This window comes from Gymnoscopelus braueri (assembly GCF_963280865.1).
Source record: "Gymnoscopelus braueri genome assembly, chromosome: 7".
NCBI lineage: Eukaryota > Metazoa > Chordata > Actinopteri > Myctophiformes > Myctophidae > Gymnoscopelus > Gymnoscopelus braueri.
In genome coordinates this window covers 38,010,532-38,035,199 of record NC_137608.1, presented here as the reverse complement: position 1 = coordinate 38,035,199, position 24,668 = coordinate 38,010,532, and the positions used below count along the sequence as shown (strand labels likewise).

At 40.0% G+C, this 24,668-nt stretch overlaps 1 protein-coding gene across 1 annotated transcript in view; it reads left to right on the top strand.

Annotated features, from left to right (window-relative positions):
- pebp4 (phosphatidylethanolamine binding protein 4) overlaps positions 1 to 24,668 on the top strand; it is a 64,784-nt gene that overhangs the window by 13,342 nt on the left and 26,774 nt on the right. The window contains exon 4 of the mRNA XM_080433214.1: positions 19,316 to 19,414. Within this exon, the coding sequence (XP_080289340.1) occupies positions 19,316 to 19,414 (99 nt within the window). The remainder of the gene's footprint in view (positions 1 to 19,315; positions 19,415 to 24,668) is intronic.

Sequence of the window (24,668 nt, the reverse complement as noted above, 5' to 3'; positions counted from 1 at the left end):
AGTGTGTGATAAAGCTGAACAGATATCACTTGCATGTCATTTCTTTGATCCTGTAGTTTGGAAGCGCAGAAAATGGTATGCAAATGATTTGTTAATCCCTTTACATTATTTGTTCCATTTCTCCCTTTCGTTTCCACACTGAATTTCCAGCACAGCTAGCTGACAGGCACATAACTTCAGAATACTCCTCTTAGGGGGGAAAAAGTCAGTCACCTACTTTGCTTTAAGAACATTTTGCTTACATGATTTTATTTATAAGATCAGATTTAAGAGTATTTTAATCTTAACACACTAGGGACGCTAATCATGTATAAAGAAATTATTGTTTTGATATGGATGCTTTATCTTGTACAAAATTGTCAAATATTAACTATTGCATTCCGTATGTCTCCTTCTTTATGTTTATTTTGTATTTTTTGCCAGCATAAGAAGGATAAGACCAGATCCATGAGCTTGTGACCAACATGTTTCCATAGTTTAGTTGTCCTTGGGGTTGGTGTTAAAAATAATAAGAAAGAGGTGGGATGGTCTTAGATCCAAGAAGCTTAAAATGCAAAATCTCGAATAAGCCCAATTTGCCTTAGCCAATCGCATTGCGTGTTGGAAGGTTTGTGTTGATCGTCTCAACTGACTCACATACCGCCCCTCCCCAAATAAAAACACTGGAGATTTACGTGGCTTTATGAAAAAATTATCTAGACATTTATCCAGCTTAATCTTCTTAACATATTAACCCATTCAAACCGGGTACGCATCTGTGTAACCACTTAAAAAACATTATTTTATACTTTCAAAATATACTATTAAAAAATAGCAGATATACAAGCTCATAGTACGGCACGAGTGCCGCGCTATGAGCTTGTAGATCTGCTATTTTTGAAAAATCTTGAACATTTGTGCAAATATTTGAATATATATATTGTTTTTAAAGGGAATTTTTTTTAGATGGGGTCCACGGCCAAATACATATCACTATGGGGGTCCTTGACGTGAAAAAGGTTTGAGAACCACTGATATAGCAACATAACGTTTTTCAGAAAGGATTTAGAAGACATTTGTAGAATGGGCCTCAGGTCTTAATGGGTTAAAGTGATTTGCTTTACCCTGAAGTGGCTGAAGCTGTATATCAAGCTCACCGCCCCTTGTGGCACTAAGACCTGAGTGGCATTGTGGACGTTTCAACTCACAGTATGAGAGAGGTGGGCAGAAGTCAAGGCTTTTTCCCTTTTCTGCTGTGTAGCTATAGTATAGCTGTCCCTGCTTGTGCATCCAGCTTTCTTTCTTTTTTTTTGGGGGGGGGGGGGGGTTCTGTTATCCCATTCAATCCGGGAACGCATACTGTGTCATTTTAGATTTTTAGCTGTAAACCATTATTTTATACTTAAGGCTATTCAAAAATAGCAGAACTACAAGCTCATAGCGCGGCACAGAGTGCCGCGCTATGAGCTTGTAGATCTGCAATTTTTTTGTTGTTGAAAAATCGTGCACATTTTTGCAAATCTTTGAATATACTGTATATGTTTTTTAAAGCGAACATTTTTAACTCATATCTTTGCCTCTGTGGATTCTACAAATAGTTAAAAAAATATATATAATAATACAAATAATAAAAATTGATTAGTGGTTCTCAAACTTTTTTCAAGTCAAGGACCCCCAAACTGGTATGTATTTGTCCACGAACCCCCCCATCTCAAAATATATTGTTCCAGGGACCACCAGAAGCAAAGATTTGAGTTAAAAATGTATATATCTATTCAAAGATTTGCACAAATTATCATGATAATTTTTTTTTTGTTGCAGATCTACAAGCTCATAATGAGCTTTTAGATCTGCAATTTTTTAATAGCCAAAACACATCTAAAATGACACAGATGTGTTTCCCGTTTTGAATGGGTTATTAGTCCAACTGTTGCACTCAGTCAGTGCGCTTATAGGCACGTGGCTGTGCCAGAACTGCCCACACTGGTGTGGAGGTTTGGTGCTCTCAGCTTCTGAGCTGAACTGAAAGAGCTTTCACATAGAGTAGGTGTTGGCAGGATCCGTTGTTTCTTTCTGTGAATGTCATAAGAGGTAGGGCTGCAACTAATGATAATTTTTTGTCATCAATTCATCTGTCAATTTGTTGTTGCTGTTTTTAGTTATTTATTTATTTTGATTATTCAGTTGATCTATGTGATTCATTTAGCCAATGGAACGATGCTAAAATAAGATTATGAAGCCCAAAGGATGATAAATGCTCAAGTTATCTGAACCCAAACAGACACTTGAAATTGTTTAATTTTGTAATGACCGGTAGATTTATCCTCTGAAGAAACAGCTTTTACTAGGAACACTATTTCATGGGTAAATGGTGCATTTATATTGCACCTTTATCTAAAAGTGCCTTACAATGTGCATTACATTCAACCATTCACACAGTGGACAGTGGAGGAAGCCATGCAAGGCACTAACCTGCTCATCAGGGGCAGTTAGGGGTTCAGTGTCTTGCTCAAGGGCACCTCGACAGTAACACAGGGGGAGCCAGGGATCAAACCGGAACCTTCCGATTCGGAAGCGGCCGCTCTACCTCCTGAGCCACTGTCGCCTGTGTCAAACAGCTCACAAATGCATTCACATCCACAACTGGAACTCAAGAGGGCAGAGGCAGTGTCTACTGCACTTACCCAGGATGTACTGTAAACCCAGAGTCTTGTATTAGAGAGTTCCGTCAATGAGGGGGCAGAAACAGGGCCGGTCACGTAGTTCATGTAAACTCGAAATAGTGACAAACGCTCATAGACTCCAGTGCATTCCGTAAACTTCCGGTTCAGGGCTTTGTCACTATTCGCCAATAGAAGGCTCTGTAGAAGACTGGCCCGATGAAGTGAACGGAGATGACGCAACTCTCCTTAAATGGCTCTGTGTGAACCCAGAAACACACACATAATGTAAATGGATAATGCTCATCACAAAACAACATGGCACATTTGTTTTCCATAGCTCATTTCCCATAAGTAAATCCCAATACAATTAATAATACAATAAACTAAGAATATTGAACATCGGAGCATCCCTGAGGCATGCTAGGAATTGTCCCTCAGCCCTAAAGACCCACAAAAACATACATTTTCACTTTATAATATTGAACAAAAGCAAGCGTTCACATTTTGGTGGAATTGTAAATGGCACATATTAGAAATATTTACATGATACATCACTAAACGCTAATTTGATTGCTAAAATTGTATAGAACATTTTTCTGTCGTTAAATTAATTGTTTCACCCCTAATGGCTAAAGTGAAAACGGAGGCATAACCACAGATATGGCATGATCTATCTGGCCAGCAACTTTCTAAGTGTGTGTGTACAGATTTGGGCATTTGTCTGATAGATGATGATGTTAACCTTTTCTCGAGATAGAAAACAACTTAATGCGGAAATGGGAAGTGACGGTTGTGTTTTTTTGAATCGTCACTTCACAGACTGCCCATTTGAAAGGTCTTAGTCAAACTCAAGCATTCCGATGTCCTCATTTGACACAATGCACTATGTATCTGCTGCAGGGCAGAGACTTTGCCTGATCTCATCAGATGAACTGTGTGTTTAAATTTGGAAACACTTATTGCAGATGAAGCATGAACCTCTTTATTGCCATCATGGTATTTAACTTAGTGTCCATCACAATTAAATCAATCTCATCACATTAAAAAAATGACAGGAAACATGGCCATCCTACAGATGTTATTTCCTTGAAGTTGACCTTTGGTGACCTCATCAGATGCATATTAGGAGTGATGATCATAAGACATTTTTGCTTGGTTGACTTTTTGCCTTTTTAGCAGATTTGTAAAGGACTCTCTGACTCTCCATTTCTTAGACTCTTAGAGGCAGTGGTAGGCCTTTCCAGAGAGTGGGGGACAGGGGTACCACTGCGAAAGCTCAATCGCCCATTAGTTTTCAGCCTCATTTTTTTGGGATAATGAGAAGGCCTTTGTCTGAAGAAGTAATCTCACTTTGTACCTCAGGTGTTTGATTTTGGCAATGTTTCTTTGTTGAAGGAAACAAGTTTGTACCACTTTTTTTTACATGTGATTCAAAGCTCATATGTTGGTCAAATAGGACTCCTTGGTGTTTTGAAACATCAGTGACTTTTGCTGCTAATGGACCCATAAACTGCTTGTTTACTAATTTGCGTAGCAATCCTACTGACAAGCAGAAGCTATATTCCACACTGGTGACTGGTCTATACAATTGCATTGTATTGGCTAAGACATAGCTGCTAAGTCTTATGGTTCAATTGCTACTCCTACTGTAGCAATGCAGGGTCATCTGACCATTGTGTAGTGGTTTTCACATCATAAAATGTAAGTAAAAAAGTAAAAAAAATGTTTTCCAAGGATTCTCACATTGATTGTACATTTACATTTTGCATGTGTTCCGTTAATGTTCTGTAGGCTGTTTAGTGGTGTGAAAGTGACTGGATTAAGTGAATACATTGCATTTGGATGAGACATGGCAATAAATGCTAGATATTACATTACGTAGAAGCCATGATGTTATAAAACATCTCTAAATCTCTTGTAGTATAAAACATATCCAAATGTTAGGCCACCTTATCAAATATGGTTTGATTTCTTGCTTCTCTTTATTCAAATAGCCAAGCCCTTGACCTCACATACTTCAGCTGGATGTTTGAAATATGTTAAAATAGTTCAGATTATGGCTGTTCATACAAAATGTTGTCCGTTATAGCACAGTACCAACACAGCCAGACACTTCAAACAAACTATGAGTGGTTGCTTCTTTTCATATCACATAGAATGGGAGAAATTGATTGGAACTGGGAAGCTTAGGACTGGATTTTCCTCAACCATGAATCTTCTTCTTCTTTTCTTTTTTTTTAAACAACTGCAGCTTAAATTTAGATATATATTTCTTCTGGCTTTTGTTTTTCTTTATTTCTTTGTCCAAATCCTATCGAGTGGTGCTTCAGGTTCTTCCTAGAGTAAAAAGTTGATATTGTTGTAGACGGGGAGAAAGGACTTTTTTTTCATGTGTGCAGGAATGTAGATTTCTTCCCCCCGTGAAATCCTAATTGTGCCTTGGAGGGCTGGTAGGGTATCTCTGCTCAGCTCAGCTCAACAGGATTTGTGTCTGTGTATGTTAGAGTATGTCTTTTAGCCTGAATGCGGATATAACCCTTTTCATTGCACAAGCTGCTGATTTCTCATATTTGCCGACAGGCTGATCCTGCGCATCTGTAGCTCTCTGTTGAATCCATTGAAAGTTTTTGTTTTAGAACCTGCTATGTCTAAAAAATGTTGTTTTTCACTGTATATATTAAGAGTTAGGACAGAGTGCAAGTGGAGGGTCTGTGTATCAGCCACATATTCAACAAATGCGTTTATGGAAACGGGTCACGTTGATTGGGTACGGGGTCAGACTGTACGAGGAGATTGCCAGAGCGTATATCTCAGGTCAAGACACCACTTCTCCACTACATGCCTCTAGAATTATTGCTGTGCAATTGTGCGTTTATCTATGCAAATCCAGGATAAGATCCTATCTGCCTCCAGCTACATATCCCCCTGGATTTGGACCACAAGGTTATGGTTGACAGTCCAAAAGGGATGGAAAAAACATACTGTATGTGCTGGATTATTGTTCTAGTCATTAATTGTCACATGAAAGGGTGGATTAGGATTAACAATCCTTTTGGATGCTGTTACACCTGTCCTTCTGTCTTAAAACCTCACTTCACTTTCCCCCCTTATTTCAGTATCAATTTAAGTCTGCAAAATAAAAAATAAAAAAGCTGATTTATTCAAATGAATCATCGACGCTGGAAATGATTCAATATGTGGTGCATTCAGATGGGTGATACATTATTCCCTTGAGGACAAGGGGAAGATAGAGCTGCGGAGCCTTTTTATTTGTGCTGTCTTTATCAGTGTGTCAGGCAGTGAGGCTGAGCTTGTTCTCTGTGAATGGACGAGCCCTTGAACCATAAACCTGCACGTCCTCAGATAACAGTTTGTGCTTTGTGATATCGGTGCCATTCTGCATGGTGTCCTTATTGATGGTGCTAAATATATAAAAATCTACTAAATTAAAGCATCTGTCATAGAAATTATTTCTTAAACTAAGGATGTTTGCTGTTGTATGCAGCGTCTATGCTTTAAAAGACATTAAAAACACTGAATTGTACTGTAGTTAGTTTCACCAAGCTTTGCTATGGATACCCCTCATCAGTGTCCATGGGTATTCTTTTGTCATTTAGTTTGTTCTGGAGTGTCAGGGTGCCCTGACATATGCGGTTGCCATATCATCTAAGGTGAGAAGAGCACTCCCTGAATCACTCAGAGCATGTGTGATGACATGGCCCTGATTGTCAGACTGGTGGGCTGGTGATATTTGGACACAGACTGTGGTTGTTTGTTTGAAATACGTCAAGCTTCTCAACCCCGGGCAGTCCTCGCTTTCCCTGTCTCCCAACACCCAGCGTCGCCCACTGAAACAAAAGTCTTCCATACTGGAAAATCCGGCCCTGTCAACTGGCAGTCTGGACAAGGTTCAGCAGCCCACATGCAGAACACCCCACCATCACCATTGCTACAAACCCCTAATAGGCAGCAGAGCCTGCCACCCCATGTAGTTGCCTTTTGGTCGGCATCCATGGATGGCGTCAATAGCATCTTCCTACACAGACATGAGTGAACGAGGGAACCAGAAAATGTGGGAATAATTTACACTTTCTCCCTGTACTACCATCACAAACCATAATTAATCATGATGGAAAAAATGTGGAAGCCATCTTGGCTGGTGAGACATACGCACAGTGCCTGTGAACAGTGCTGACACCTTTTACGGCTCTGATGGCCAAAGAGGGAGGGGTGTCATAGTTTGTGTGACCAAGAGTTTTTACATCCTCCCCTCATGGCAGGACACAGCCCCTCATCTTTACTGATTCTTGCATTCTTGTCAAATGTAATTGTTAAGTGTAATATTTGTGATTATTGTACTGTGTTTTTACTGTATTGTAAACTTGGCTACATGGTAATTGAGGGGCCAGATCCTCAGCTGTACCTCAGAGAACTAATAAAAGGTTATGATGATCTTGAGAAGCGCGTCTGCTGCATGAGGCTTCTCCAGGAAAGTGTTAACCGTTGATGTTGTGACTGTAAGCCTTTTATAAAGCATAAACAGAAAGTAGTGTCGATCACTGCGGACTGTTTGAATTAATCGAGTTGTGGTACACAGTGTTGAAATAGATTTGGCAATGACAGGTTTTGTATGAGAGACAAACTGACCTCCTCAACCTCCTGTTATCACTGATGATAAGTGGTTTCCATGGGAACCATGTAACCACCTGGAGTCAAAATGAAAATCCAAATGAAAATTTCCAAAATAATGTTTATATATAGAACATTTATGTCTAGGGGTTAAATATCCGATTGCTCTCCCAAAACATGTCTTTTGGAGCTTACTCTTGTTTAATTCAATAGCACATGCACTGCCTATTATCTAAAAAACGTGTTGGCCTTCTTTACTGTGAAATGGTGTGTTCAACAATATAATTTGAAATACTGCATATGTTCACAATGTTTTCCAAGTTTATGTATGTGTAATCTTCAGCTTCTCTTACACAGGCTGCACTTGGTAGTAAATGACAGCCCTCTAACTTTCCATGTGTGACACGTTAGACATAGTAATTATGGATATTAGTCTAGTTCTGTAATTTTACCTGCTTGACTGTGTTGTGTTCGTTCTGCCACTGAACCACATGTCAAAACCATATCCCTTTTGCCTCATTTAACATGGGCTGGCTTCATGTCTGGGATGCTGAAATGCCAGTGCCTGACTCCCTGCGACTCCAGAGTACCTGTTAATAGTAGTTTCTCTGTATATATGAGCATGTGCATTTGCAGAAATGCTTTCATAGCAGTGAGTAGGTGTATGTGTGTAAAGCCACCACTAGAAAGTGTTGAAAGCCTCAGTTAGCAAGATGGCATCCAGGGTGACTAATAAGCTTACCATGAGCACGGCTGTGTTTGCAAGCATGGTGCGGTGAAAGGAGTCTTCCATGTTGAGAGAAATGCAGAAATGGTTCCCCAGGCTGCTACTAATTCCATCACCCCCCTCAAGCTTCAATCAGACTGTGAACCATCTCACTCTAGTCTGGCTTCATAGTAGTTCCAAACTGCACTGGGAATATGAAAAGGTTCACATTCTCCGTTGAGGACAGATTGCATTTGAACAATCTCAGAATTTATCAGAGAGCAGCTAGTTCATTTTAAAAAAAAATGCTGTAGTAAAACACTCTTTGTGGAGTTTGGCAGATAAAAGCATTAGTTGGTCTAATGTAGAATATGTAGTTTATAATGGATTGTGTATCCTCCTGTGCCATATAATGCTTCAAGCCATACAGTAGTTCAGTGCTGCCATATACAGTATCATGTATTAAAATTAGACCACCATATGCCTGTGATTTTGTGTAATAGTAAACCACTTTATCTGGAGCCACATGTATCCCAGATGGCCTATACACTCTCACCCACACCTGTCCGACTGTCTATAATACCACTTTTCTACGATAAAGAAAATTCAAGATAGAAGAGTGTACTGCCCACTTTCCTCTACCCCCCCCCAACTGCCCAACACGCACACGCACACACACACACACACACACACACACACACACACACACACACACACACACACACAGACACACACAGACACACACACACACACACACACACAGAGTGTCTCACACACACACACTCACACGCAGTGTCACACACACACAAAACATGTGAACATTTCGATAAATGCAAAAGATACAGTAAAATTGTAGTGTGATTATGTAACTATGTAAACTAATGTTTCATATGCCAGTGTGATTCATCTTGAACTGCTGCCTCCTCGTAGTGCTCCTGTGTTTGGCTGCTGAGTGAGGCTCCAGCGGCTGTGTTGTGTTCAGGCGCGGCACATGCTGTTTAGTCCGCATGTGGCGTCCCTTTGGCCTTGTGGTTCTTCCAAGTGTGGATTTATAAGCCACTCCACACTTCACTCCTGTGTGGGTGGCAGGCTGAGTTAAAAATAGGCAGGTTTGAAGGTAGTGGGCAGAAATACTCTTTAGAAATACTCTGTGCCTTTTATATTTGATGCAATCGTCAATCATCATATCTTTATGTTGAATTAACAATGAGCTGATATTATTTGCATGTTTTCCAGTCAATTTGAAGGCAGTGTAAGAGAGGAAAAAAAGAGAGCTAGAGAACATTAAATGGCCAGTGTTCGCTGTGTTCAGAAAACACTAGCTTAGAGTTGTACACATTGTCACAATGTATATTCATAGAACTCTATTTTTCTTTCACTCAGGGCCTTAAATTTATTAATTGTTACTGAATCTTAAGAATTCCATCCACTTAAGTAATATTACACGTGAGGGTGTGCTTTACCGTTTATTGGCATGACAATGCAGTCAAGAACGAGGCACTTGGGTCGAGTTCTGGAAACATCACTGAAATGACGGTAAAGCACACCCTCTCCTGTAATATTGTGATTATACATTATACCAACAAAATAAAACATAGACCTGTAGTCACAATGTATTCAAACTGTACTGCCCTAAAACGCCAAAGTTCAGTAACTATGCAAAGAATCAAACCGCCAAATGGGTTGTATTGGTATATAAGTGACACTGCAATAATTGCATATTTGTTCATGAGGTAATTGATTATCCCACAAAATCATGCCGGCCGTCACTGCACTTTGGCTTTGTAGGGCAGTGTATTGTGGGGCAATTCTCTCTCAAAATAAAAACCCATTTGCAATTACTCCCTGAAAATCCATCAGGTCTCTGACTGAGATATCAACTAGTCCCTGTCGACAACTTGAGCTAATGAGCTAAATAAACACACATACTGATATTTGGAGGCCTGCCCATGTCCGCCATTGTCTTAGACGTGAAAACAACACAGGTATTAGCATTGAGTTTGTAAGATGGATCATATACAGCGATATCGCATTATGTGATACTGCACAAAGAAGTATCACAGTGCAGGGACCTGCAACATGAAAAACTAGAAAGTTGTAATTCTTGGAAATTGCAAGTGTGGTTGCACCTACGCAAGTCGTGGGTTGCGGCCGCAGGGACCCGAGGAATACGCTGGGAGAAATTCGGTGCTTATCGGATCATCCTGTGTTAGTGATATATGGTGTTGTGTTTTTAAGAAATGGGCTCCATCCACAATTTCATTTTGAGAGGATTGATCCACCCAAAAATCATGTTTTTGAATCATTTTGTGCATTTGTGGCACCCCTATGGGTCAAAGTGGATATGCTTTTGGTTGCTTCGTTGCTTTGTTGCGTACGCGACCCTCAACATGTGATTCAAATTTGGGATTGACTGGACGTTTTATTTATGATTTTTGGCATTTTTTGTAAAATAGGCCCCTCCCACTAACTTCGGGAGCCTATTATGGATGAAAAGTATCGAAAATCTAAATTCCGCCTGTATATGTTTACCGCATAGATCCAAAGATCAAATGTACACATTTTTGTGAGATCTCGACAAAATGTGTTGGAGGAAAAGCAAAAAGTGTGTTTTGAAGAAAATAAAAAAAAGTGGAAAATCTATACAGTCAGATGCAAATGTGTGTGGCCTATGTAGGGAGTTGCGTCATGACCCAAGGAATCCAGGGAAAAGGAAATGTTTCTTCTATACGGTTCAAGATTTATAGGGCAAAATGTAAAGTGGGCTGTTATAGCGCCACCATGGCGGTGTAATTATGTTTTTGTATTTAGGCCACTGGACTGGGAAGTAGGAACCTCCCCATTAAGTGTTGTAACTGTAGCCCTTACGGTTTCCGAGAGAAAAATACTTGTTTTTCCATTATAAGTCGATGGGGAAAATGTATTCACTAATAAATTAATATCAATTAAACTACAACGTATCTCTTAGCAAAATGGAAGCACACAATTCCCGTCTTCCCGATGAAGCCAGTTGATTTTACATAATGGCTCGAGTGTGTGCCGCCCGTTCGGGCAACTACACTAATAAAGTCGCCCAAGTACCGTCTTTATTAGTGTGGTTGCCCGAAAGGGCAACCACACTAATAAAGACGGTACTTGGGCGACTTTATTAGTCGCCCAAGTTAATTAACAATGAGCTGATATTATTTGCATGTTTTCCAGTCAATTTGAAGGCAGTGTAAGAGAGGAAAAAAAGAGAGCTAGAGAACATTAAATGGCCAGTGTTCGCTGTGTTCAGAAAACACTAGCTTAGAGTTGTACACATTGTCACAATGTATATTCATAGAACTCTATTTTTCTTTCACTCAGGGCCTTAAATTTATTAATTGTTACTGAATCTTAAGAATTCCATCCACTTAAGTAATATTACACGTGAGGGTGTGCTTTACCGTTTATTGGCATGACAATGCAGTCAAGAACGAGGCACTTGGGTCGAGTTCTGGAAACATCACTGAAATGACGGTAAAGCACACCCTCTCCTGTAATATTGTGATTATACATTATACCAACAAAATAAAACATAGACCTGTAGTCACAATGTATTCAAACTGTACTGCCCTAAAACGCCAAAGTTCAGTAACTATGCAAAGAATCAAACCGCCAAATGGGTTGTATTGGTATATAAGTGACACTGCAATAATTGCATATTTGTTCATGAGGTAATTGATTATCCCACAAAATCATGCCGGCCGTCACTGCACTTTGGCTTTGTAGGGCAGTGTATTGTGGGGCAATTCTCTCTCAAAATAAAAACCCATTTGCAATTACTCCCTGAAAATCCATCAGGTCTCTGACTGAGATATCAACTAGTCCCTGTCGACAACTTGAGCTAATGAGCTAAATAAACACACATACTGATATTTGGAGGCCTGCCCATGTCCGCCATTGTCTTAGACGTGAAAACAACACAGGTATTAGCATTGAGTTTGTAAGATGGATCATATACAGCGATATCGCATTATGTGATACTGCACAAAGAAGTATCACAGTGCAGGGACCTGCAACATGAAAAACTAGAAAGTTGTAATTCTTGGAAATTGCAAGTGTGGTTGCACCTACGCAAGTCGTGGGTTGCGGCCGCAGGGACCCGAGGAATACGCTGGGAGAAATTCGGTGCTTATCGGATCATCCTGTGTTAGTGATATATGGTGTTGTGTTTTTAAGAAATGGGCTCCATCCACAATTTCATTTTGAGAGGATTGATCCACCCAAAAATCATGTTTTTGAATCATTTTGTGCATTTGTGGCACCCCTATGGGTCAAAGTGGATATGCTTTTGGTTGCTTCGTTGCTTTGTTGCGTACGCGACCCTCAACATGTGATTCAAATTTGGGATTGACTGGACGTTTTATTTATGATTTTTGGCATTTTTTGTAAAATAGGCCCCTCCCACTAACTTCGGGAGCCTATTATGGATGAAAAGTATCGAAAATCTAAATTCCGCCTGTATATGTTTACCGCATAGATCCAAAGATCAAATGTACACATTTTTGTGAGATCTCGACAAAATGTGTTGGAGGAAAAGCAAAAAGTGTGTTTTGAAGAAAATAAAAAAAAGTGGAAAATCTATACAGTCAGATGCAAATGTGTGTGGCCTATGTAGGGAGTTGCGTCATGACCCAAGGAATCCAGGGAAAAGGAAATGTTTCTTCTATACGGTTCAAGATTTATAGGGCAAAATGTAAAGTGGGCTGTTATAGCGCCACCATGGCGGTGTAATTATGTTTTTGTATTTAGGCCACTGGACTGGGAAGTAGGAACCTCCCCATTAAGTGTTGTAACTGTAGCCCTTACGGTTTCCGAGAGAAAAATACTTGTTTTTCCATTATAAGTCGATGGGGAAAATGTATTCACTAATAAATTAATATCAATTAAACTACAACGTATCTCTTAGCAAAATGGAAGCACACAATTCCCGTCTTCCCGATGAAGCCAGTTGATTTTACATAATGGCTCGAGTGTGTGCCGCCCGTTCGGGCAACTACACTAATAAAGTCGCCCAAGTACCGTCTTTATTAGTGTGGTTGCCCTTTCGGGCAACCACACTAATAAAGACGGGACATCCAATTATTTGTTTTTCAAGAGCCTGAGGCACAAAAAGGAGCCAAATCCATGCAAGAATTAACTACCTTTGTTTGCACCTCCAACACACGCACGTGACAGGTGATTAGGCCGTTCTCAAATTGTTCATTAGAGCATGGCTAGTTGTGCTGTCATGCTCATTTGAGCACAGCTGGAGAGCCCATTTTGACCAGATTGCTTGTCGGAACTACCTGTTGTAAATGCAGCATATTTTTGATTTCCTATTACTTCTATACAAAAACAAAAAAACAAACATGTACATAGAAATGCACAGAGGATGGAAAGGTTGGAACTTGCAAAAGGTCACAGACAGAGTTTAGGGCAGTATTACATACAGTATATATACTCCATCTCCATAAATGCATGCATGTGTTGGTACAGTAACTGCAGGCAATGCACGACGTGGATGGTTTGCTTAGTGGTTGCTGAGGGAAAATATGTAGTCTGAGTTGTCTCCTGTTCATTTTTTTTGTTGCAAAACCTCCACATAACTATAAAAGTTTTTGCTCATCTTGAAGCCACAAAGACACTAAGCCGTAAGGTCTCTTGCTTGTTGCCTCATTTGACTTTTCTCTTCTACCTGTTCCTTTGGTTCCGTGATTTTTTTATATAGTTCACAGCTTGTGAAACATCAGGCTGATTCATTAATGATAACTCCACAATATATTCTTCATGAAGAGATTTCCAACAAATCATCTTATTTGAGTAAAAATTTAAAATACATCCCAAAAGGTTTTCACATAAACCCTATCAGACGGATTCTTTTTTCACATCGCCCAATTCTTTCATGGCAGATTACAGCGCTGACTTTTTGTGACTGGCTCTGAAGGAGGATTGTAAACGCAGGTTGTGATGGGGAAGAACGAGGTTATGGATCTCCTGAGCACGAGAGAGGCCGGGAAGGATGTCGGGGGGGGGGGTTCTGTTATTAATGACGAGGAAGACCTCTTCACCTCCAAGGCCGATGACCTCTAGGTGAATGCCACCCAAAAGCAGCACACGGCTGTGGCCTTCCAATGGAACCACTGTCCCCCATCCTATCTCTATCTCATCTGTGGGTTTGCTGCCCCCACTGCTTTCTTGAACAGGATTCAATTACTGCTGCCTGGTTGAACTTTGACCTGCCTCCGCCAGGATGAACCTCATCCTCCGACCCTTATGGAACGAGCGACGTGGGCCACTGTTAAAACCCTCCACGTTTTTTCTTTCACGGCCACACTCTCACTGATGTCTCCTCACTGTGATGGGACTCTATTGCATTATCTCTACTGTAGGGCCAAAAATATATTTATGGTCTATGAATACATATGAAACTAGAGCATATGTAATTTTTTACACATATTCTCGAATGGCACTTTACTATTTACGTCTCCCGCACTGTTTAAGAGGGGGATATTTTTCTGTATTTTACGAATCGATCTCCTAACCTTGCTCTAAGCCACAGTCGATGGTTGTTAAGCCATGGCCGTCTCTTAATCACAACACAGATACCTGTTAATTACCAAACGAGTTCAAGTGTTTTTGCTACTTAAAGAGGGATTTGATATTGATGCGCTGCGTTGCCCTAGGTCGGGCAGTGAGCGCAGTTGACCGTTTAATGAAACGTTGTGGGTTTCTGCAAGCCGGAGCTGTAGGAGATAAAGAACAGGAGAGGATAAAGCAATGGGTATATTAATAGGCAACTGTATGGACGACACAGTTTGGTATCGGGTCAGGGATAAAATGTGAACTTGTAAACTCGCAGAGGGGCTTCTCCTCCCCCCTCTCTCTCAGTCTCTCTCTCTCTCACTTTCTCTCTCTCTTGCTATCTCATTCTCACCCTCCGCGGTGTCATCACTGAGCTGAGCGGGGCTCAATAGCCGAGGCAGCTCTACGAGAGCAGCGATTAGACGTCTCTCTGATTCTCAGCCCCAGCAGAGTTCACTCAAAGGTAAGCCAGTAGTTTACATCCTGGGAGACACTGGTCTTCCTCTGCCTTTGTTCTTCCCCGTCCTCTGTATTGCAAATACTGCCGCTCTGTCAGGCTGTCGGCAAGGGAGCACGATTCTCACTTTGTCTCACTGTCCTCCACTGAAGCTGAAACAGATTGACAATATGAAAGTAAATTTCACAAAATCGTCCCTATCATCATTGTGTGTGTGTGTGTGTGTGTGTGTGTGTGTGTGTGTGTGTGTGTGTGTGTGTGTGTGTGTGTGTGTGTGTGTGTGTGTGTGTGTGTGTGTGTGTGTGTGTGTGTGTGTGTGTGTGTGTGTGTGTGTGTGTGTGTGTGTGTGTGTGTGTGTGTGTGTGTGTACATGATGAAGAGTTTTCGGTATTTCTCATATGCAGTACTCCCAAGATAAGAACCCATCTACCTGCCAGGCAGAAAGAAGGCGGTATTGTAGAGAGAACCTCCGACCCAACCGTCCCCTTTCAAGTAACTTACCAGAACTGATGGTAGAATCTCCCAGCTGGCTGCAGGGCTAATTCTAGCCGCCTGGCGTCTGAGGCATGGTCCCAGCGGGCCGTTTTGCTGTGATCACAGCAGGTAGTGGGAGGTTAATCCCAGGAGAATGCAGGCTCAATCTCCCCGCCTCCGGCCTGCACTCGAGGCCTCCATATCCCATGCTGTGTAATGGACGATCGCAACGTTGAGGCCTGTGGCTGACACCTGTCACGATTGCTGGACTCTGACAGCTTTTTAGGAGGTGGTAGGGACCCAGTACATCATAGAAACACTGGAGAACAGAACCAGAGTTGACCACTCTGTCCTAACACAATGATTCTGGTCTGCTCTGGGCCAGTGGATCAGAGAGCGAGAGGATTTAAACCATGGAGTTATTTTCCAATGATGTGATGTCTGGGCTCAATGACTGGTTAGCAATGGTAACCTTTCATAGACAATCAAAATGTCAAAACACCATCCAGGCTCAAATGTTTTGTTTATATTTACAATAGCATTAAGGGGTCACTGCTTAATGTGAAGACTATGTTAGACTTCCAACATATATTAGGCAAAATATATACCACCCAGCCTTAGGTTTACCAAAATGTGCTTATTTAAAATGTTTTGATATACATTTAGTTTGTACAGTCAGTGATAAATTATTTCAGATGGCAGAATATGCATCTGTTTTTCCCTGGAGTCTCTCTTGCATATCTGTGTGTAATTAATGTGGATTTTGACAGATGGAGAGAAAAAAACGTCCCTGTAAGAGAGAGAAGGGTACATGCCACAATGTGTGAAGTGCAAGCATGGAGGGAGCCTCTTGTATTTTTTGCCGTCCGTGCCAGCTGGACTAGCCAGATTCTTACAGGTACTCTAAATATATGCATAAAACATTGAAATTCGATGCCCACTATAAGTAGTCTATATTTTGCTTGTTTCTACTGTTGGAAATAAAGCCAAATGTTTTAACCACTTAAGCTCTATTTTATACTTTCAAACATTTTTCAAAAATAGCCAATCTACAAGCTCAGAACTTGTTGCATTGCCACACACTTTGAGCTTGTAGATTAAAACATTTTGGGAAGTTTTAATCTATAACGACATGCCCAAAATAGGGACACCAGGTTGAAAGTGGTTAATGTTACGCTATTTGAGATATAAATCCTAATCCTTAATACAGTGAATCATCATCCGTGGTAAGTTTTGTGAATTATCCAATAAACTGCTATAGATTTAGACTTTAAATATGACTTGAAGTTATTTCTCATTTAGAAACCTCAAATTACCTCTGTGTGTGTGTGTGTGTGTGTGTGTGTGTGTGTGTGTGTGTGTGTGTGTGTGTGTGTGTGTGTGTGTGTGTTCGTGTGTGTGCGTGTGTGTGTGTGTGTGCGTGTATGCGCGCGCGCGCGTGTGTGTGTGTGTGTGTGTGTGTGTGTGTGTGTGTGCCCGTGCGTGTGTTTGCGCGTGCAAGCAAGTCGTGCTATTTCTGAATGTATTGGGGCCCTGACTTAAATATTAGTGTAACTACATTATCACACTGTCTTTGCCCAGTAGCAATCATGTACAAATGAGGATTACAACTCTGGAGAAGGCAACAGGTCATGGTTGGTAAGCTGCCCGGGGGGGTCACTGATATAGAGTCACTTTTGACAGGCTGTGGAGGAGGCTCTATTGTTGTTCGTGTGTCTAGATATTACTTGGAGGCACTATCACTGAGACTACAGTATTATCCTATTATTAGGCTTAGTTGTTTACGCTTGTTACTGCTTGTCAGGTAGGCCAAGAATCCTTCTGGAGAAAAAAATGTGTCTCCCGCTTTATCTCTTTCAAGTACATCGGCTTAGGTTCATTTTTTTTAGGTCTTTTAAGAATCTCTTGATAGGACGCAGCAAACAGAATTTTGAGCAAGGTTTATGTCTGTAAGGGAACATTTGATACTAATGTGTTTCTTTCTGAGCCGCAAATAGTGTTGTTTGGCAGACATTGTAGGCACATGAGAAATCCTGCATGTGTTTTCCACACGTGCATAGTATGTTTAGGCCAAATATGACCATGAGCTCGTTTAAGTTGAAATTACATATACAGCCTGCAGCCTTTGTGGATTGAAATAGCCTCAATTCATATCTCTGTGTGTAGAGGAAGTGAACAAACAGAGAAAAAAAAAGGAGAAAAAAAGCTCATCATATGGTCTGGCAGATTTTGGGCAGAGCACCAGGAATGACAAATGTGCTCTCGCAATAATTCAATCTGCTCTCATAATTCTCTAACTTTTAGGAGCAGACAGAGCGGAATATTTCCTGCAATTAAGCCGCCAAGTTACCGTCCAATAACTGTGATCAAGTGTTTAGTTAAGATGCTTCTTCTCTCGCTTTCTCTATATCAACAGATTGAAGGGTATAATGATGCTGTTGAAATGGCAGAATGATGGCATTCACAAGAACTTAACATGATATCAGATCCAAAACATTGTCATTATATTCTTGTCACAGTAATAATGTTATATTTGAGGAATTATATATCAGAGGGAGTGCTGTAGCATGGTTATTAGTGCGAGTGGGCCGCAGTTGTATGCTTTCTCCAACAACCATGGAATATCACAGCCTTGTTTGTGTCAATGCCTTTATACCACAATTCTGTCATTTTAATGCGTGTCTTGTTTCATACAGATTACAGTTTTTGTTTTTAATAACAAAATTACATTAACATTGACTTTGGGCTTTAGAATGTGTGTCAAGATTCCAGCAATCCAATAAATGGCAAACCCACCCACTGGTTGTGTACAAACTGGATTTACGTAAGTGTAAATAAGTGGGTACAATGAGAAATGAGAAAATGAATCAAAACTGTCTATCTCCGGAAGGGAAATATAATACTTCACATCAAATATCTTAGTTACAATGGTGCACATGTAGTGAAAGTCTGAGAGTAGTTACAGTACTCAAACTAACTGTTGTCCCAGATAGCTGGTCTGGCTGCAGTGCCTCAACACAGTGTGTTGCACAAACAGCATACAACTCCCAGTGTAGTTCTACCTTTAGGACATGACATTGACTGGGTACTTGTTTAACCCATTAGGACTGGGAAAGCACAGACTGTGTCTTTTTATAAATGTCTTTGGCTATTCAAAAATAGCAGTAAATCTTTTTTTTTTTTTTTTTTTTTATCTTGAATTCTTCTGTAAATCTTTGAATATATATATTTTTCCAGAATCCCCAGAAGCAAAGATTTGAGTTACAAATGTTCGCTTTAAAAGAAAATATATATATTCAAAGATTTGCACAGATTTTCACGATTCTTTTTTCTCAAAAATAAAATCGTATAGCCAAAGAAATCTAAAATGACATGGATGCTTTCCCGATCTTAAACCCATTGGGTTAAACCCATTAAGACCTGAGGTCGATTCTAAAAATGCACGTTTTCTGGAAAACTTGCTAATATATCTCCAAAACTGTGATCTACAAGCTCAAAACGTGTCGCGAAGTGGATCTGCTACTTTTTGATGCTTTTGTGTGACGCTGTGTAGTGAGACGTTGGCGTTAATTTACGAGAAAAAAAACACAAAAACTTATAAGATAAGAGGTTTCTGCCCGACAACAGCGATATAGAGGCGTTCCCAGCTTGAAAGGTACAACGACGTGCAGGTGTAACGGGTCTGACTGGGTTAATTACAGTACAGTAACATGTAGCCTACTCTGGGCCAGTCAAAATACCTGGTCTGAAAAATGTATTGAAAAACATTATACTTTAAGTTTAACTGTGTATAATCAGTGGTATGTTTACTGTTTTCAGAAAAAGAAATATGTTTTGATGATGGTGGATCCTGATGCTCCCAGTCGTGCCAGTCCTACTCGTGCTCACTGGAGGCACTGGTTGGTGGTGGATATACAGGTAAGACCTTTTTTTAAATAGTTTTTTATTAAAGATGAGTTTTTGGCTTTTTGCCTTTATTGATAGATTTTTTAAGTGAAGATAGACAGGAAAGAGGGAGAGAGAGGGGAGAGACACGCAGCAAAGGGCGTCGGGATCGGGACTCGAACCCGCAAAACGCTGTCAGCCTGACAGCGTATGAGCCTAGGTGCCCGGACCGCAAGGCCAGCGATCTGGGCCGATAGGACCTTTATTGGTACTGTCACTTCACTCTCACTGCCTGTGGTGATGAGACATGGATGTCACGTCTTACTGGATTAGAAATCCTATAATAGTTTTGGTAGTTTTAAGTGCCGTCATGATTTTTCTGAAAATTGTGCATTTTCATAACCTCTCGGCTGCATGTCTGCTGTTTACATCTGCACATGGGGACTGTTGCAAAGGCTGGAAAATTATGAATGGTTTTTAAGCCTAACTTGGTGGAGAAAAAAAGATGCCAATTTCAAAAATGTAAATTTTTCATATCATGTATATCGTGTAATAAATGCCTGTGACAAAAGTGTGGGAGTAAATCGTTCTAAATGGCTGTGAAAGTTTGCAAGGCCCTGTCAGCAACAATTTCCCTCTGCCGACGAGAGCCTGGGACGTGTCAATGCAAGAGTGTGAGACTGCGATTGAGGAGAGCGGCAGGCAAGGCGCAGACTCGTTTCTCCCATAGAGTTCCCGGTCCCTCAGCTCCCCCTCCAGTGGAGAGATCTTGGCAGAGCGCTCTCCCTTCATCTGTTCCCCCAGGCAGACCAGCTCCCCCAATGATCCACACTTCTCCATATTTTACACCCCCGAAATGGGCACCGCTCCGATTCCCCTTATTTCCTCTTCATATTTTGCTCCTTTTCATCCGTTCGTTTTGTGTGTTTTCACTTTCTTGCATTCTAACGCCAAATGCGTGTTAAGTTGTTGATTGCCTCAAATATTTGGAGGTTTGCAGACATCCTCTAATCCCCCTGGAACCCAGAGATCAACCCAGTAGATTAGGACTAGTGGTCGGAAAAACAACCACACAAAAGACGCTGCTGCAACGTATTCCTGCTTCCCTTTTCATTCTACAGTATAAGGCATAATCTTAACACTTACAATATGCTGTATTGATTCAGAGATTCAAATGTGCTGTATCTAGGATATTTATTTTGGTAGAACCCACAGCGGGTAAACATGTAGTTTTCCTCAACTGATTCAGCCGTAAGAGTGCTTAAGAGAATCACATTCCTGCTTGTTTTTTCCTAAATGCATGAACATTTGCACTGTATCGCTCACATACTGTACTCTACAATAGTGATATTTGGAGAAATGTAATTTACGTAGCAAAATTGTCATTTTCTAAAATGACATTAGAAATCACACTTGCTTCTTCTTCACCCCCCTCCCTCCTCTTTTTGTGTAGACTCATATCATCTGGCTGGCCACTTGACCAGCTGTTAATAAACAAATGTCTTTCAAGTGCTCAGACAGGCCACATCCTCTCCAGCAATTCAATTTCCTGTCACTTGTGTGGGCGTTGACCTGCATTGCCAGTGTAGCGATTGGCCAATGTGACAGGATGCTTTTCTGATTGTGGCCGGTGGTTGGTCAGGGGGTTAATGAGCCTTTTGAGTGATGCCAACCCTTAGTGGGAGGTGTTTAATTGCCCAAGAATGGCTGGGTGGCATCACATAACCTCCTTTTGGCTTTTTTCAGGTGTCCATGTGAATGTATCTCAATACATTTGGGATTTTAACAGCAACAGGACACTGTGCAAATGTGTGAAATGTTCTGGACTGTTAAGACATTTATTTTGGCTTAGTTTTCTTTGTCTTTGAGCAAATATGACTTCAGTAAGAAAAGTTTAAACTAATAAATAGTTTGAATTTAGCTTAAAACTAAAACTCTAAGCTGATTGCATAATGATGTACATTTTATACAATGTGTTTGAAATTACAGATTGTTTGGTAAATCTGAAGAAGTATTTTCTTTATAGAAAGCTAAAGGTCAAGATATTAATGTCAACTGGATCAGCATTTAGATTCTCACTAGACAAACCATTGGAGCTTAACAGCCGTACACATTCATATATATTCATTAATCCAAGGGCACTAAGGGTTGCTTTGGATTGCAGATGTTGACATAATTAGTGTGTATTTTTTATCCTTAGCCACAGTTTTGAAGGTAAAAGGCAGTTCCTTCAATTGAGCATAGAGCAAAGGCTGCATTCTACAATAGATTTACACTGAACCCTCAACAAAGATCTCATTAAGGGCTTGATATAGTTTGCTGTGTGCGGTGTCGCGCACCAAAAATAGCGGCTCTGCAAGCTCACAAAGCGTCACGCTGGGATGCAATGTGAGCTTGTAGATCTGTTATTTTCAGTGCGCGACACCGGTGTGCCACTGAGTATAAATCCGGCTTTAGAGAGGGCATGGTAACAGAACAAGGACACACTGGCTCCCAGCTCTTGTTTGACACAAGCTCACCTTGCTTTGAGCTGCATCATCTTGCATCTCTGCACTCTTGACAGAACGCATGTAGTCTGTTCATTGTATGATATTGTATCCATGCCTAAGATCTACTCCAGTGCTTCAGAATTCCTCTAAGCTGGGATTAAAAATATGAATACAATGGATTGTACATATGTATACTCTGTTGTCAGGTCACTGTATTTTCCCTAAAATGTAGATTTTAGAGAAGTACGTGCGATAATGGTTGACACAGTATTAGTTATATGGCTCATTGTACCATATCTCCATATTTCAACTTTTTATGTTTTTCCATGCGCTATTTTGTCATGTGACAGTGTCATTCATGCAAAACTATCGAAGAAATAGATGATCTACAAGCTTAGAACACATAGTGGTATGATATTATGCTTTTTCATGTAATTCTTTGCTACGGTTATGCTGCCTATTTGCATCATAAAAAATACATTGGAATAGGTGTAATGATTTCCATACAGTATGCATGACAATTTCATTCATTTTCTTTGTTTTAAGGAAGCCAGATCTGTCAATATTTCTTTTAATTTTGTTAAGTTTTTGGTATCAGTGGCATTACGTCATTGCTCTGTACAGCAAACACCGGTTGACGTGTTTATTTTGTTATTATATCATTTCATTATGGTCAATTGCATCATCTTATACAACAAGCGGTCCGATTTCTATTAAAACTGTCAATGTCTGATCTGTGTATCTTTAGGGCATTTGCCAATTTTCACCCCCCCCCCATTCCCGCACAGACAGATACCGTCATTTAGAATTTCTGCAACTCTCTCTGTGTTTTGCATCAATTATAGACAATTACCAAAATAATCATCAACAGATTGCTGTATCGCTCTCAAAGTTGGAGTCCAGATTGTGAGTGTCTCCCTCCCTCCCTCTGCCCTCCTTGAGTCTAAATCAATGCAGATGTTCTGGTATGGTCTCACAGCGATAATTACTGTAACAGGCAAATCATTAGTATCTGAATAGAGTAAGTGTATATAAATAAAGTGCAGGGTCTTATTTTTCCTCATTAATACCTATTCTAGAGTTAATTTTCATTTTATGAGACTAGCTTTAACTATGAAAATCTTGGGTGGCTGTTATAGTTAAATAAAGTGAGATACTGAACAGTATATTCACTGATAGACTACTGATAGATTGTACATCTATTAATCCAGATACTGCTGGTTTGTTGAAGAGGATACATTCATTATCCTATTCTCTGTTCCATTTTTGATAGACAGAACATATTAGTATTTTCATTCATACATACTAGTATTTTCATTCATATATTTACTGTAGTCATTTGTTTACATATATTTATTCATATGCTCAGTGTTGATAGACTGTTAATAGACCCTGCATATATCCACCTGTATATTCATTGTTAGATTGTACATACATTCATTCATTCATATATTCACTGGCATTAGATGTATAGTGATCAATATATATTCATTCCTCTATTCACTGTACATTTGTATTTATCGGTAGACTGTACATATGTTCAGAGAGGGCCAGCAGCTCATTTCATTTAATTTCATTATTTAGTTTTATTCTTATTTACCTGGTTTTGGTTCTTGACTCTCACCTGTTGCTGCTGTGACACCTGAATTGCCTTCTGGGGATGCGTAAAGGCTTATCTTATTTGACTGTATCTTATCTTCAATACAGTTTCTAAAGTAACAGATTTGCCTTTTTATATGCCATATTTTTGGACACGTTTAATACCATCATATTTGATAGTCTGATAAATGTGTGTCCCTGTTAAAGGTTAAAGGTTCCACACATTCCTTAGCATGCATGTTGTTAGTCTTTAACGCAAAAAGAGCTTTTCACACTAATGCACTGTAATTGTGTGTAGGAAAAGTGAAAATAATTAGTTATCACATTTCTTCATGAGAGGAAGAAATTCAGTTCATGAATGTGACTTGCAAATATACAATCTTATTGTATGTTTTTCAAATATGTCATCACACCAGCATTCAAATGTTTTCCTTGGCACGCTGAATTTCAGCCACAGTATTAATACTACAGGTACAGAAAAAACATGAGGTATATCATTTTATTGCATGAAATATTGACACCAAACAAATATAATAAAGCTGTTGCCTTGGTGTGCCTAACTTTTTAATGAATTAAGGAACTTTCTTAACAATCTATTCTTTGTAACGTGCTTCATAACATGTTCTTAATATGTTCATAACACATTAAATGTAAGAGATTTTTTTTGTTAAAAGGTTAAAGCAATATATTCTGATGGTAATCATTGCTGTGAGTGTTTGTTCAGTAACATGGGTCTCCCTGTCTCTCCAGCTCTTTAATAAACAGAAAATTCATTTTCAGGTGGGTTGCACATTTTCAAGCCAATCAGGAGAGAGTACCCATTTATCAGCTTAAATTTCATAGTGTTACAGTTCCAATTTTGTCTGCTCGTTTCTTAGAGTCATCACATAAAAATGCACTTGTTTATCCTGTATCCTGCCGTTCTCTCTCCTGATTGGATACATTTGGTATCCCGACCGGAAAATGTGTTTTCTGTTTACTAAAGAGAGACAAGGAGACTCCTGTTACTGAACAAACACTCTTTAGCAATGAGCACTATCAGAATATAGAGCTATTTAACACTTATTTTAACAAAATAATATCACGTACGCTGTAGCCAAAACATGTCTCCCAACATGTTCCTGACATTTTTAGAACATGTTGTGTTTTCTGAGAACTGGAGTGGAGTAATTAGTTTCCTAGACTAGAGCATCCATAGT